Raw genomic sequence first — 15,461 nt, 5'->3', positions numbered from 1 at the left:
CATTTCCCTTGGGAGTGGAGTGTCCCTGAGGAGTGCTCTGGGAGAAGCCTGGAGCCAGCAGCACGGCTCAGTGAACAGAGAAGCCTCCAGCTTCCAGTCCTGGCACAGAGATGTTTGTGCTACCCCAGCAGAGGCCTCTGGGACTGTCCATGGATTTCTCTGATGCTTGTGGAGCTGGTGCATCCTCCTCATCTCCTCTGCAGGGCATGGAATAGATTTTTAATCATTTCCCCAGTACTGCCTTCCCTGCTGCTTGCCGCCCCTCCTGCTCTGTAGGCAGCACCTACTCCTCTGCAGAGCTGGGCACAGCCATGCTCAGGAAGCCCTGGGCTCATGCAAGGTGTAATTCCAGGCCAGGGAATGTACAGGCAGTCCCCACCTGCCCCTCAGAGCACAGAGCTGCTGCCCACGGCTCCCAGCACGCCCAAAAAGCCAAGCCCTGACATTGCTCCAGCTGCTCTGTGCTTGCCAGGCTGCCTTGGGAATGCTGCCTGGTCCTGCCTGTCTGTCCTGCAGGATCCATTTGCAGCTGGGAATTCTAGTATTCCCATCTGAAAGCCTTGGAGTCTGCCTTTGACTCCATATCATGGTAAGTGCCCGAGGAAGGCCCAGCTCAGCAGGGTTTTCCTGGTTCCTTACCCAGCAGTGATGGATGGCAGCATTTAAGGGACAATTTCGTGGCACAGGGCTCAGGCTGAGCCTTTGCTGTGCCCGTGGCTGCTGCTGAGGAAAGGCTGCAATGACTGTTTGGGCTGAGGAGAGCAATGTCTCTGTGCATTCGTTTGACTGCTCCAATTTGAAAGAGAGCATGGAAAGCTGCGTTTAATTAAAGAAGCCTTTTATTAACTTGCCGTCAGACGAACTCAGATGAGACAGCGCCGTGCTCCACCGAAATTCATTACATGGATTAACTCAGGAGCATTTGCATTGAAGACAACCTGCTCAGATCTTGCAGTGGGAATTTTCCAGGCCCCACAAAACTGGTTTAATGTCTCCAGCTCATCACTCGAGCAGTCAAATCAGCACTTACTAATCCTAGACGGAAACCGGAGAAAACACTCGTAAATAGGTTTTCCTAGCACTAACCATGTTTTTTTTCCTGTTGTCTTATGAAGTCTGTCACGGCAGCTGTCACTGACAGCTGATTTCAGTGCAGCCATTCTGGTGACTTTGGTAATAATTTCCACCACCCTGAGCAGCCCCACCTCCCATTTTATTGTGGTTTTTTTTTTTCCTTATAACACATGTTTTGTTTAATATGGAACTATTTGGTGAGTAAGCCAGAACTGCACATTTTGGAGTAATTTAGATATGACATTTGTGATTAACAAAGCAGAGGATGAAGGCATTTGCAATGCAAATCTGATACATATTTATGTGTAGGTAATGGATTTAAATGATGATGTATTCAGTGTAATGCAACTTTATGCAGATGTAAGAGCTTAAGAAGTAATTAAGTACAGTTTTCTATAACATTAATTAGAGGATCCAGAATGCTTCCACTATCAGTGGGCTCATCTAGGAATCAAACTGGAACTGGGTGTGCCATTTGCACTGGCAACGTTTTATTTGCAAAGAGCAGAAAGACAAAACTGTTTTATTTGAGCATTTAACATCCATTTCAAAGCAAACCTGAGCTTTTTATGTCTGACATTAGCACCTGATGACTGAATATTTCCCCATTTCTGTCTCTTACCAGCTGATCAAAAGAGGAGCTCAGACAGAGTCTCTGAGCTCAGACAGCCCCGTGCTCGTGTGTGGGCTTGGAACCCACCCCTGATTGCAAGGGCAGAGCCAGGCTGGGCTGCTGCTGGCACAAATGGCAACTTCTGGTGATGTGGTGGAGCATTCTGGGCTCACAGGAATATGTTCAAGAGTGTGTGGCACCAACATTTCAGAGTCTGGTGCAGGAACAACTGTCTCAGGTGGAGCTGATCTGCAGGACAGGGAGCTGGGGTTGCCTCCTCCTGCTGAGCAGAACTGGAATTCCCACATTGTGGGAATGTGGTGGGGAAAAGCCCCCTTAGAGGATCAGGAGATGATTTATGTCTGTGTGCAAGGAAGGCATTTGGCGCTGACTGGGTGCATTTGTGCCTGCCAAGGGACACAGTTTTTCCTCTTCCTTTGCCCTGTTCAGATGCTCTGAGCTGACTCAGGAGCTACAGTTTGGGAGCAGGGGCAGGAAAAGGAAGCTGTAAGACTTTAGCAAAAAACCCTGCAGTTGGACTTTGCAACTGACCTGCTGCTTGGATGAGTTTTCTGAGGGTAGCAGGAAACGTGTGGCTGGAGGAGGAGCTGGGACACATCCCCATGGCCAGGGCTGCACCTGCTCTGGAAAATCTCCAGCTCTTGATGGGTTACATCCAGCCAGAGCCCGTGTCCAGTGACCCTGAGCGCCTAGGGGATTCTTGGAGCGTATCTGGGTGGCTGAAGTGTCCTTCCATGAGGCAGGTGAGGCGAGGATGCTCAGGAACACCAGTAAAGACTTTTTGGGCAGGAGCTGTGCCCCGGGGGGGGGCAGGGGGGGGGGGGCTGGAAGCGGGGTGGGAATAATCCCTGCTGAGCACACTTTGCTGTGGCAGGGAAAGGCCTGGCTGGGGCTGTCACCTGCTGTGCCTGGTGGCTAAAACCTCGTGTGCTGCAGCTCTGCTCTCGGGAGGAGGGCAGGGGGAAGCTGCCCCGGGGCCCTGTGCTCACAGCGCCAGCACAGCTGGCAGAGCCTTCAGCCTCCCTGCACCGCTGGGAAAGAGCTGGTTAAACACCATGGTGAAATCTCTGGGGTAATATCCTGGAGGTTTTTTTTTGCTTTGATGTTTGGTGATTGCAGGACAAAGGGACTTTGGAAAGAAATGTGTCTAGCTGAGCTCTTGCTGTGTATTTGAAATAAACACGTGGACTCGTCAAGAAAATCCACAAATGCCTGAGATTATTTTTTAAAATGTATTTATTTTAACAGGAGCCAGAGTAGTCCTGCAGCTTTATTTGAATGGCAGCAGACTGCACTGGGGCACAGCCCGCGGGTTTTTCTCTTGGTTTGGGCGGGCACAGCCTCCTTTTATCCCAAACTCCGGGCTGCGTGCCGCCCTCCTCCTGTCCCCTTTGGCTGGGGTACCGGGAAGGTGCAGCCTTCCCAAAGCTCTGCCCCGTATCCCCCTGGAACCCGGCAGAACCTGGAAGCTCCGAGGGTCACTTGTGCAGAGCCTTGTCTCTCCCAGCAGCCAGGGCCAGTACCAAAGCTGCTGCCCACAGCCAGAAGGGACGCCCAAAGCTGCTGGCACCCACCCTTCACCCTCCCAGTGGGTGTGAAGGCTGTTTGCAGCACTCATCTCTCCTCACCTCTCGCCATGGCCGTACAAACGCTGCTTCTGGCTGCCTCAACCCTGTTTAACAACATTTGGAGCAGCCCCTCCTGAATTCCTGTCTCTGCTCCCTGCAAGGGGGGTGGGAGTAAACGCAGAGAGGAAAGCAGCCCTGGCCAGCCTGTCAGCCCGTGAGCCACTGGAGATCCCTGCCCACGGCGAGCCGAGGGCTCCCATCTGCTCTGCCAGCCCAGAGACCCAAACCTGCGCGGCTGTGGACACCCGGGCCTGGCTGTGGTCTGTCCACTGCTGTCCTGCTGTCCTGGCTGCTGTCCTGCTGTCCTGGCTGGATGCTACAGCCGCCAGGGGCCAGAGGGAGCGTCTCTGCAGACTGGGCTTCGTGCTCAAGTGATGCCAAACTCACACAAGGAAAGATTTAACAGAAAATAAACTAAATGATGAAATTAATTTTAAAATACTCAAATGACCTCAAGTATCCTCTGTGACCTTGAGTAACCCCGATCGTGACCGCAAATGACCCCTGTGACCTGGAGTAACCCCGACCGTGACCTCAAATGACCCTGAGCAGGGTCCCAAATGACCTAAAGTAACCCCTGGAGAAAAAAAAAATTCTCAAAAGACCCCAAGTGACCCCTGTGTCCTCAAGTGACCCCTGTGACCTGGAGTGACCCTGATTGTGACCTCAAATGACCCCTGTGACCTGGAGTAACCCCAGTCATGACCTCAAATGACCCCTGTGACCTCAAGTGACCCCGACCATGACCTCAAGTGACCCCTATGACCTGGAGTAACCCCAGTCATGACCTCAAATGACCCCTGTGACCTGGAATGACCCCGATTGTGACCTCAAATGACCCCTGTGACCTGGAGTGACCCTGATTGTGACCTCAAATGACCCCTGTGACCTGGAGTGACCCCGATTGTGACCTCATGTGACCCCTATGACCTGGAGTGACCCTGATTGTGACCTCAAATGACCCCTATGACCTGGAGTAACCCCAGTCATGACCTCAAATGACCCCTGTGACCTGGAGTGACCCTGATTGTGACCTCAAATGACCCCTGTGACCTGGAATGACCCTGATTGTGACCTCAAGTGACCCCTGTGACCTGGAGTGACCCCGACCGTGACCTCAGATGACCCCTGTGACCTGGAGTGACCCCGACCATGACCTCAAATGACCCCTGTGACCTGGAGTAACCCCAGGCATGAACAAGCCTTGCTGATGCCCCTCGGCTCCCCAGTTCCTCAATCTTCTCATGGGAATGGGAAGCACAGAGACACCTTGGGTCACATTTAGGGTTTTATTTTGTTCTAATTAAAGGGGGGGAAAGGAAAAAAAAGCACTTAGGCCTTGTTGAGATGTTCCACAGCTCATTTATGTTTCAATGAAGAATTGTTGCTGGTGCAGTGGTGCTGTGGGGATTGGTTCCTGCTGCTCTTCAGCTCTCAGCAGGCCCAGAGCAAAGGGCTCATCTGAGACACCAGGCAGGGCACTCCGTTCTCTGTCTTCTGTCTCCACAGCAGCAATCCCAAAGCCCAAGGATGTCCTTTTGGGTCTGAAATACCCATTTCTGAGATGGTCTGTGCTGAGGATGCAGGGCCAGCCACCCTGGGGTGTGTGTGCCAGTCGCTCCCAGATAAATTCACTTCAGCTGCTGGGATCTTCCTGTGACCCCAGGAATGGAAATGGATTCCAGTCCCACATACCTTGGTGGCATCAGGGCACACTGAGTGCCAGCGCCCACCAAAGCTGGCCCTTTGTGGGTCAGACGTGCCAGGCCATGGGATCCACACAGTCCAACAGATCTGACTGTCCCTCTCCTCCACCGGCTAGAGGCAGGGCTCCTCTGCTCCTGGCCAAGGCAGATGCTGGGCTCCTCCTGTGAATGTGTTCGTGAGAACAAGAACTGCTTCTTCAAGAGAACCAGTCATGTTATCACTCCTACACCAACAGGAGTTCTGTCCACGAGACACCAGAGCAGCGCTGACAACAGATGAGCTTCTTGTGGTAGATGTTCCTTTTCTCAGTTCAGGTACCCAGGCTGCTACGGAGGAGGGGGGTTCTCCATCCCATGTTCCTGAAAGACAAACCAGAGGTTACCTTGTGGAGTGTCTCCTCTCTGCTCTGCCTGGCTGGGGGACATCTGCTTCTAGTGCAGAGACTTGTTGGTTCTGGTGAGATGTGGTAAATCCCTTCCTGAAGCTCCTTCCTCAGGTTCTGGTGGCCCTCTTCAGTTTTCTCTTCCAAGCTCCAGACGTGCACAGCCAGCTTTGTTTCCATGGGTGCACAATGGGGCAGTGACAGTGTCCTTGTTATTAAGTGACAGTAAATTCTCAGCTTGCTGACCAGTGCTCCCACCTTGTCCTCTCCTTCCCTCCACTGCAGCACCTCCAGGCAGCAGGAGGCTCTCTCTGCTCCAAGGTGTGCAAATCTCAACTATATCTACAACGTGCACTGTACACCCTTGGGGCTCTTAGGGAAAAATGATCTCCTTGTTCCCTTGTGCTCCACTTCCCCTGGAGCACCTGGAAATCTTCTTTACAGAGGTGTCCATCCACCCCTCACAGAGGTGTCCATCCCTATCCATACCCCACAGAGGCGTCCATCCCTATCGATACCTTACGAAGGTGTCCATCCCTTACACTCACCAGCAGTCACCACCGGAGGCTGAGAGTTCCCTGGGTTCTCCTGCTCCCCTGGGCATTGACCACATGCCAGGACAAGGATCCCAGCTGCCTGTCCAGAGTGGTGTCCCTGGCTGTGGTGTCCCAGGTGCAGAGCAGCTGGGCCAGGATGGACTCATTGGTCTGGGGGGTGAGCTCCCTCCGCAGGTCTGGCAGCTCACCCAGGGACAGAGAGACAGTGATGACCTCTGGCTCTTCTGCTGGGTGTGAGGGTCCAGCCACCTCCTCTTCAGTCACTGTGTGGATGGATTTGCTCTTGGATTTCTTCTTCTTCTGAATGCGGGCAGCTGCTGCTAGCTTGGGCTGCCGTAGCTTGGTGGCGGTCTGTGTGGAAGCGCCGACTGCCCTTTGGGTTCCTCTCTCCGTGGCAGGCTGTGCAGACGTGGTACCTGTTGCTGTGCAGACGTGGTTCCTCTCTCCGTGGCAGGCTGTGCAGACGTGGTACCTGTTGCTGTGCAGACGTGGTTCCTCTCTCCACAGCAGGCTGTGCAGACGTGGTTCCTCTCTCCATGGCAGGCTGTGCAGACGTCATTCCTCTCTCCACGGCAGGCTGTGCAGACGTGGTTCCTCTCTCCACAGCAGGCTGTGCAGACGTGGTTCCTCTCTCCACAGCAGGCTGTGCAGACGTGGTTCCTCTCTCCGAGGCAGACTGTGCAGACGTGGTTCCTCTCTCCGAGGCAGACTGTGCAGACGTGGTTCCTCTCTCCACAGCAGGCTGTGCAGATGTGGTTCCTCTCTCCACAGCAGGCTGTGCAGACGTGGTTCCTCTCTCCGAGGCAGGCTGTGCAGACGTGGTTCCTCTCTCCACAGCAGGCTGTGCAGACGTGGTTCCTCTCTCCACGGCAGGCTGTGCAGACATGGTTCCTCTCTCCACAGCAGGCTGTGCAGACGTGGTTCCTCTCTCCACGGCAGGCTGTGCAGACGTGGTTCCTCTCTCCACGGCAGCCTGTGCAGACATGGTTCCTCTCTCCACAGCAGGCTGTGCTCTTGGTTCCTCTCTCCGAGGCAGGCTGTGCAGACGTGGTTCCTCTCTCCGAGGCAGACTGTGCAGACATGGTTCCTCTCTCCACGGCAGACTGTGCAGACATGGTGCCTGCTGACACTGTGCTCCTCTCCTCCTCCTCCTCTCGACGCCGCTGTACCACACGGAGCACCTCTCTGTCTCTAAGCATGGTGCAGAGGGCGTAGGGGGTGCAGAGGGCATAGCGGGTGCAGGCCATAGAGAGAAGACAAAGCAGAACGAACAAGAAGATGATGATGCCATCTTTGACACCCAGAGGGAACTGAAGATTTTCAAAAACTGCTGTGTCAAGTGTGAAAGTCAGGAAGAAACCACTCTCTGCTCTTTCCCCCAGGGGCTGCTGGGTGTGATTGTTGAGGAGGACGCAGATGGAGCAGCCCAGACTAGGACAAGCAAAGCAAAGTGAATTTATATTCCAAATTATGTTCACTTCCTCAGAAGTTATAATGCAATAGACACAATAAACCAACAAAGCGATTTTCATACCATTCCCTAGTCTCAACAGGAGCACTGAAGCACACAGGTAGTTCCCCATGTGTGGAAGCAGACAGAGAGCAAGGAGTGAGACACATATAAGCATGGTGAGCATCACGGTGAACAGGAGGTTTCAGTAACACAAAATTGTAATTCTGACTTCTCCCAGGACTGGCTCCAGATAGGGTGCCAAAATATGCACCAGTTTGAAAGCAAACCAGTAGGAGATCCCAAGTCAGAACTACAATTTAATAGAAGAAGTGAAATAAAGGCAGAAAACACAAGCTTAAACTGACAGAGTCAGAATACGACCTGGCACCCCGGCAGTCTGATGAAACGGTGGCTGCGGCTCTCTGAGAGGGATGGACGTGGTTCTGTCGCAGCACTGATCCTGCAGAAGGGCCTGGTCTTCCTCTGAAGATCCCCTGGTGCTTCTGGACCTCTTCTTCTCTGGGAACTCCGCAGGCAAAGTGCTCGTGGTGCTCCAAGTCCCAGCTTATATGCAGGTGGGACTGCTTGGCTCCTCCCCCTGGGCAGAGCATCTCATCATGGGGTGATGTCACTAATGAGTCATCCAGAAAGATTTTGGGGGCCACCTGCACAGAAATATCCCTTGGAGAGGCTTATTGGAGAGGCGTCATGGAAGAGAGACAGAACACTGTCCTACCTGTTTTAACAGCTTATGGAGATGGGGATTCATAGCATTCATACTTTCAGTTTCATCTTCTATTCTAACCTAAGACATAACCCCACCCAGGCACTGCAACGACCTCAAGAAACCCCAAATGACCTCAAGAAACCCCTGTGACCTCAAGAAACCCCTGTGACCTTAAGCAGCCTCTGGGGTTCTGCCCCCTCAGCTCACGGGGAGCAGCAGCCTGCAGCAGCCCAGGTACCAGAACCAGGTCCCAGATCCAGGCTGGCAGGGGCAGGGGTGCCAGGCACGCTCTCCCACAGCTCCCCTCCCTGCCTGGTCCCTCAACTCATCTCCTCAAGGAGCTGGCTCCTCAGCAGCAGGATCTGAGCAAGACAGAGAGCTCACCTGGCTCGTGGCAGCCCTTCAGTTTTGCTGCACACAGTCAGTACAGGGTCTTGAACTGGGTTAAAAAAATCAAAAGTGTTGTTCTACAGAGAAAAAGTGTAAAACAACTCAGAGGTCACAAGACTGCTCCATGTCTCATTCTTCCTGGCCTTTCCCAACCCTGTACAAGGTCTTTGAAGGGAACGGCAGCTGTGGATATAACACCCACAGTGCTCGTTCCCATCCACACACACATTCACCAACAGTGCTTGAACCAAATGCACCTGCTCATCCTTCCCACTTTGCTAAATAACATCTGAACAACTGTTCCCCCTTTGGCACAAAATTCACATCAGACAGAGAAGTTCCTGTGCCTACCAGGAAACACTTCTTGGTCCAACAAGGGCTCCAGTGTGGTGAGGCCGGGTACAACAGCAGATCCTGACACGCTGAACAATCCATTTCTAATGTTCTTTTTTACAAAAGGCACACTGACTCCTTCCCAGTCACTGTCCTGGTGGCTGCTCCCTTCCCTTTGCTCCTGGGGCTCCCTGCCCTTTTTCCCATGTAAAAAACTGTGTAAAAACCGTGGGGGTGTAAAAACTGTGCCATTATCCTTGCCTGTACCCTCACCTTTTCCTCAGCCCTTCTTCCACATCTTTCATAAACCTGGGATCCCTTTCTAACCAATTTCTGGAAGACTCAGCCACCTCTCCAGCCCCTGCTCCCACTGCACGTGGGCTCTCAGCCTGCCACAACCACCAAATTCTTTGTAAAATCACACAGCTTAAACAAAACTGGGGGCACCAAACTGGGCAAGGCTCCTCCGGCCACGTGCCAGACCCAGAGGGTGCAAGGATGCCAGACAAGCCCCCACTTGTCAGGAAATGCCACAGCTTTATGCCCAGGAAGGAGACAGAGTCCTGCAACTTGATTCCAGTAAAGGGAGAGGCCACTGGGGAACATTCCCAAGGGGTTTTTTCTTTCTCCCTTTCTCTCTCTCTCTCCCTCCCTCCCTCTGTCTCCTGTTTTTATCTCTCATTCTTTCCCTCTCTCCCTCCTGGTTTTTTCTCTTTCTCTATTTCTCTCTCTCCGTCTCACATTTTTTTCTCCCTTTCTCTCTCTTTCTCTCCCTCTCTCCCAGTTTTTTCCTCTCTCTCTCTCTCCCATTTTATTCTCTCTTTCTCTCCCTCCCTCTCTCTCCCTCTCCTGTTTTTTTCCTCTCTTTCTCTCTCTCCCATTTTATTCTCTCTCTCTTCCCATCCTGTTTCTCTCTCTCTCTCGCTCTCCTTTTTTCTTCTCTCTTCCTCTCTCAGGTTTTTCTCTTTCTCTCCCTCTCTCTCCCTTTTTCCCTCTTTCTCTCTCTCCTGTTTCTTTCTCTCTTTGTCTCCCTCCTTCCCTTGTTTTTTTACTCTCTTTTTCTTTCTCCCTCCTTCTCTCCCTCTCCCAGTTTTTTCTCTCTCTTTCTCTCCTGGGTTTTTCCTCTCTCTCTCTCCCATTTTATTCTCTCTCTCCTCTTTCCTTCTCTCTTTCTCTTTTTCTCTCCCTCCCTTTCTCTCGGGGCTGCAGCCTCCTTTATCCCTAACTCCCGAACCTTGCTGACCCACATGCCACATTTCCCCACCTGAACCTGTTGTTTTACCCCAAAATTCAGAACCTCAGCCCTGAGCAGAGCCCAGAGTGCCCGGGCTGTGTAACAAACCTGCCCCGAGTCGGCCGAGACACCCAAACCCATTCCAAAGCTCCACACCCACAGCTTCACCCCTCAGTCTGTTTGTGAGACATCAGCTTTCCTCTCAGACTCTATAGTTGCCTTTGGTTTCATTTTTTTACCATTGTGCCATTTCTTTTTCACATTAAAGTGAAGCAATGTATTTCCCCATTGCCAGGGAAAGACAGCTTCAGTATTTCCATAATGCTCCTGTCTGATTCAGACTTGGTTTTTACATTCTGCTTGGGGTTTTGCTAGATAATAAACAAAGTGGGTCTGATTCCTTGGGAAATAAAATATACAAAAGTGATTTAGTGCTGGCTTCCCAGACTTGCTCATAAGAAGTTTCCTGAAGCAAACTGGTATTTCAAAACCTGGTCCCGAAATGTATATTCATCTCTGAGATGAAAAGAGAAGTTTCTGGAGCAAATAATCCACCACAAAGATGCAGCCAAGGGAATGTATTTATGGTAAAAACAATGGCTTAGCAAAACACTTCATTATAGCAGGGAGAGGACTCAGACAGGCTTTGAGACAAATAAATACACGCAGTCCTCAGTGCTGAGGTGTGAGGGGCATTAAGAGTAAACGTGTCTGGGCTCAGAAATGTCACAGCTCTCCTGCAAACCCCTGTGAGCCTCAGAAAAGGCACAGAGGTCTTTCCAGGGAGCCCGGAGAGCTGGGCCAGGGCTGACCCACCCAATGAACAGCCCCTTCCCTTTGTCTGCCCTGGAAATGCTCTCTGGCTCACCCACCCTGCCCTCCTGATTCCAATCTCACAGTCTGACTGACACTGACTCGACATTCCCTGGCTACTTCTAGAAGCAAGGAGCAAGAGAAAAGGAGAGCTGTGCTGGGAAGGGAAGGGCATTTTCAGCTGCAGGTTTCTGCCAGTGCTTCCTGTGCTGGGCTGCCGCTTGCAGAAAACGTTCCAGCTGTCAGTGAGGACAAACAAAATGCATTCAAAAGCACAGATGTTCTGCTCTTAGCAACACCAAGGAGCAGAAGTGGCTGGGAAGGGCTGTGACTGGAGGGTTCACAAGCCATGTACAGCCACAGAGTTTATTCCATTCCAGGGAATTCATTCCATTCCATTCCATTCCGTTTAGAAGGGACTGAAGCCAGTGTGTCCTCAGTGACAGCAAATACAACCAATTGTCTCATCTTAAAAACAGTTCAGGGGGGAAAGGAAAATGCTGTCTTGACCTCAGCTGTCTGCAGCAGAACAAAAGCAGGGCACAAATGGCTACCTGAGATCTCAGCCCTCCACTCCCAGCCCTTTAAAGATGAAAGAGGGAGCTAATTTTACCATTAGGCCTTTTATTCTTTTATCTCATCCTTTGCCTGTCCCTCCTAAAAGGCTCTTCACTCGAATGTGTCACCACCTGAGCAGTGGGAAACTCCAAGGCATTATGGAAAAGTAAACTTTGCTGTAAACTTTTACTTTTCTGTTATAGGCAGAGAGCCCCACCAGGGTCTGTGCCAGTGGTGCTGCTCTTCAAAGCACCCCCCTGCCCCACAGACCAAATCCTGCTGCTGAGGGGAGTTTTCTGAGGTGCAATTTTACCCAAACACAATCTGTGTATTGATGAACACATCATACAGCTCCCTTCAGTACCTCCTTTCCTTTCAACATTTCTCTTCATTTGAACGGCAAACAATTAAGAGCTCACAGCAACTTAAGTGACAAATCCAACACCTTTGTGCAAAAAAGACACTTCAAAAGCAGAGAACTCACCTATTGCCTGGAGCAGCCACAGGAACTGCATGAATTCAGTCACCCACTCCTGCTGTGGGCTGACCTTGCTCTCAGCTGCCCTGAAGTGCTCCCTGATTGCCAGAGGTGATGAGCCCAGCAGCACCAGGCACTGGCAGGGCAATGCTCCTGCATCTGGAGTTTCCAAAGGGTGCTGCGGGAAGGAAATCACCTCCAGCCCCCAGCAAACCCTGTCTCATGGCACATCCAGTGGGGTCCAGCAAAAATTGGCAACACAAACTCCACCTGCGGAGGCCAAAGGTGTGTAAGTGCCTCCTGCAAGGCCAGGCTGCTCTCAGCCTTTTGGGACATCCAAAACCCCCCATCAGTCACAGGCTGGACTCGGTGATCCTCGAGGTCTTTTCCAGCCTAAATGATTCTGGGATTCCAGGAGGTTCCAGAGCTGCTGGTGAGCAGAGGCATGGCGCAGGTGCCCAGGTGTCTGTGCTGCTGCCCCAGGATGTCTCCAGCAGCCCTTCACTCCACTCCCCAGCTGTTGTGCACGTCTCTTGAAGCAGCAAAGTGCAGTGATGATCCTGGCGACCCTCAGGAAATGGAGTTTGTGGAGCAAGGGATGTGCGCAAGGCGACAAAGCGCTGCCTGCCCAGCCCTGCCTCGGGGATTTCCTCTGCCTGGGCTCACCACAGCCAGCAGGGCTTTGCGTGACACCCAAAAACCTGTTTGTTTGATTTGGAAACCCTCCCCTGCCAGAAGGAACCAGCCACTGATCCCATGACACACTGGCTGCCAGCAGAGCCTGTTCAGAGCTCTGTGCCTCACTGCCTTCAAATGGGCCAGTGCCATTTCACACGCAGAGCCAAAACACCCCTACAGCCCTGGGGGTGGCACAAAGCCACAGGCATGCCAGAGCTGGCACAGAAATGCTCCACTTGTTCTCGTACACTCCCAGAGAGGCTGAAGGTCAAAGGTTACTGGAGCCCCTGGAAAGGTCCTTGCTGTCACCAGTTGATCTTTTAAGGTCAGAAGTGTCAGCTCTGGCTAGAGTTACCCAGGGTCAGCTGCCAGGAGAGCTGGAGATGTTTGGTTGGTTGCGAGGACAGAACCCTGAAGCCCCAGAGATGTTTGGTTGTTTGGGAGGGGATGGACAATGCCCTGCAGCCCTGGGGATATTTGGTTGTTTCTGAGGTGATGGACAATGCCCTACAGCCCTGGGGATGTTTGGTTGATTCTGAGGGGATGGACAATGCCCTGCAGCCCTGGACATGTTTGGTTGTTTCTGAGGGCATGGACAATGCCCTGCAGCCCTGGGGATGTTTGGTTGTTTCTGAGGGGATGGACAATGCCCTGCAGCCCTGGGGATGTTTGGTTGATTCTGAGGGCATGGACAATGCCCTGCAGCCCTGGGGATTTTTGGGAGGGGATGGACAATGCCCTGCAGCCCTGGACATGTTTGGTTGTTCCTGAGGGGATGGACAATGCCCTGCAGCCCTGGAGATGTTTGGTTTGTTGTTTCTGAGGGGGTGGACAATGCAGCCCATCCCCTAGAATCCCTTCCCAGATTTCACAATCTCGTGCCACTGGTAGATCAAGTGGTGCTAAACATGGAGCTCTCTCAAAGGTTAGCAGGAAATAACCAAGCACAGATTACTCACTGTGTATTTGCTCCCCTAATAAGTGAGTGAAAATCCACCCCTCCCTTTAAGGTATGTTTGGGAACTTTTAAAATTATGTCATTCTTTTGTTTTATGGAATTCTTTTATGTAATTATTTTTGGGGTTTTCTTTTATTTGTTTTTTACTCCCTTTCAACACCTCCCCTGCAATCTGTTGTTACTAATTTGTCTCTGAGGTTTGACCCCCTGTGGAGCAGGAGAAGGAGAGCTGAAAATATCTGTTTAACGGGGTTGGATGCCGCCACATTTCCCTACATAATTCATGTGGTGGCAAACTATTTCCTAGAACTTCCGTGAGAAAGTCTTGGTTAATGTCAGCAGTGACACTCCCAGGATGAGTACCAACATTCCACAGCAAGAGAAGGAAGTACGGAAAAAGAAATGCCCAGGGGTTGGCTCTAGTGGCCCTCTGTGTTCCATTTTATCTTTTTATCTTTTTTCTTTTTATCTTTTCTGTCTGCTTTGGCAGCATGTCCCAAAGGGACAGCCCACCCTAAATATCTGCCCAGGCTCTCTCTGAAGCCCTGCAACAACAAAACAATTCTCTCTTTCCCCACACACACTCAGACCTGACTGACAACAACATTCTCTCCGAATATTCAGGCCTTGCTTTGTGCTTTTCATAGGAACTTTTCACTGCTGTAATTAATTCTCTGCATCTGGCCAAAGATTGCATTTTTCATCTTCCTGAGCATTAAGTTATGCTATTAATATGTAAATTAGCAGTTTGTGGTTTTCTTGGAGCAGAAGAACTTTTTTTAAAAAACATTTTAATGCTAATTTCACCACGGTGGTCCCTTCCTGTGCTTCAAAAGTGGAAGTTTTGCTTACATTTCACTCCAGAAAGCCAAAGTTTAAATCAGATTCCATTACAGCAGGGAGAACTGACACTGGGCAGCCAGTGCCAGCAGGGAGCTGTTGGAGAACCAGGAATAAATATGCTGGAAATGAGAGAATTTGGGGAGGTAAATCCTGAACTCTGTAATGAAAAGAACAAAGCGTGGGGTAGGAGTCAGAATGATCCAGCAGACAGTCAGAGAGCCCCAGAATCCCATCCCTGGCAGTGTCCAAGGCCAGGGTGGATGAGGTTTGGGGCAGCCTGGGCCAGTGGAAGGTGTCCCTGCAAAGGACACAGTTTTACACCTAAATTTGACTCCTACTTTGCCACTTGCATTCTAGGAAATTCAAAGGGTAGACCCTTTTGTGTGTAAAATAAATTATTAAAAAATTTTAAACAAATAAGAAATAGTTTCCCCATGTTTTGAGTCCTAGATAAACTCTTTGTTGTGACTTGAGGAGCAGAAGAGTTTGGCCCACCAGGAGAGTTATAACTTAACAACTTCAATTTCATCCACAGACACATCCAGCTTTGTTTGTCCTTAATCACTTAGCTTGGAGGGGGATTGGGGCAGGATAACTCAAATTCTGCAGTTATTGTAAGAGAAAGCACAGGTTTCGGTCCTGGATTAATAAAGCACATTGCTGAAGGAGAGTGATTAAACCCACTTCTTCTTTCTGCTCTGTGTATTTCCCAAGCCAAGTGAGCAGGACTCCCTGCTCCTCGGGCTATTTTCCTCCTCCAAATGCATTTTTCTAGTGTTTGACAGGGCTTTTCTCCCCCTGCACACGGCTGGGATTTCAGCATTTCCCTGATTTCTGTCTCCCACGAGTGGAACAGAGTTCTGTGGCAGCCCTTGCTCCTGCTCTCCCCTGTTCACCCGAGAGCTGTGGCCAGCAGTGCATGTCCTGCCCCAGGGCACCCCACTGGAGCAAACACTGAATAACCCCTGCAGGAATTTACCCTGGAAGGTTCAGAGCAGGGTTTATGCCCTGTGG

At 51.2% G+C, this 15,461-nt stretch overlaps 1 protein-coding gene across 3 annotated transcripts in view; it reads right to left on the bottom strand.

Moving 5' to 3' along the window:
• Nucleotides 1-4,609: 4,609 nt before the first annotated feature.
• SSUH2 (ssu-2 homolog) overlaps nt 4,610-15,461 on the bottom strand; it is a 148,112-nt gene continuing 137,260 nt past the window's right edge. The window contains exons 1-4 of one of the 3 annotated variants that reach the window (XM_038127084.1): nt 11,975-13,165; nt 7,817-8,100; nt 6,455-7,413; nt 4,610-6,398 (exon numbers count right to left, since the gene is read on the bottom strand). In XM_038127084.1, the coding sequence (XP_037983012.1) occupies nt 5,980-6,398; nt 6,455-7,413; nt 7,817-8,046 (1,608 nt within the window). In that variant the 5' untranslated portion in view covers nt 8,047-8,100; nt 11,975-13,165 and the 3' untranslated portion in view covers nt 4,610-5,979. Of the gene's footprint in view, nt 6,399-6,454; nt 7,414-7,816; nt 8,101-11,974; nt 13,166-15,461 lie in introns of those variants that run through there. The other 2 variants (XM_038127984.1, XM_038128822.1) reach the window with 2 other exon arrangements.

Source organism: Motacilla alba, chromosome 1 (assembly GCF_015832195.1).
Source record: "Motacilla alba alba isolate MOTALB_02 chromosome 1, Motacilla_alba_V1.0_pri, whole genome shotgun sequence".
Classification (NCBI taxonomy): domain Eukaryota; kingdom Metazoa; phylum Chordata; class Aves; order Passeriformes; family Motacillidae; genus Motacilla; species Motacilla alba.
Note: the sequence above shows the minus strand (reverse complement) of the source record. Positions and strands in the feature narration are given on the sequence as shown.